This window comes from Etheostoma cragini, unplaced genomic scaffold, assembly GCF_013103735.1.
Source record: "Etheostoma cragini isolate CJK2018 unplaced genomic scaffold, CSU_Ecrag_1.0 ScbMSFa_3016, whole genome shotgun sequence".
Taxonomy (NCBI): Eukaryota; Metazoa; Chordata; class Actinopteri; order Perciformes; family Percidae; genus Etheostoma; species Etheostoma cragini.
The window spans coordinates 3,252-3,535 of record NW_023267240.1 but is presented as its reverse complement, the minus strand read 5'-3'; the positions used below and the strand labels follow the sequence as shown (position 1 = coordinate 3,535).

General features: G+C 54.6%; 1 protein-coding gene across 1 annotated transcript in view; it reads right to left on the bottom strand.

Annotated features, from left to right (window-relative positions):
- Positions 1-71: 71 nt before the first annotated feature.
- Positions 72-284, bottom strand: part of LOC117940667 (sodium bicarbonate cotransporter 3-like) — a 3,316-nt gene continuing 3,103 nt past the window's right edge. The window contains exon 6 of the mRNA XM_034865870.1: positions 72-254. Coding sequence (XP_034721761.1) covers positions 78-254 — 177 coding nt within the window. The 3' untranslated portion in view covers positions 72-77. The remainder of the gene's footprint in view (positions 255-284) is intronic.

Here is a 284-nt window from a genome sequence, read left to right as displayed (position 1 = left end):
AAGGTCTATATAAAGAGACTTCAGATCCAGTATTAGGGGACCACTAAGGTCTATATAAAGAGACTTCAGATCCAGTATCAGGGACCAGATACCTTGGTGGGGAAGTATCTCTTGGTCTTGAACTGTTTGAGGAAGGAGGAGAGGAAGAAGGTGGTGAAGAAGAGGATGACGGACCAGAACAGGACGTCGGGGACGTAGGGACCGGCGTGGCTGCAGGCCGAGCCGACAAACTCCCCATGAAGATCCACACAGTCCTGCAGAGACGGGGGGGGGGGGGGGGGGGG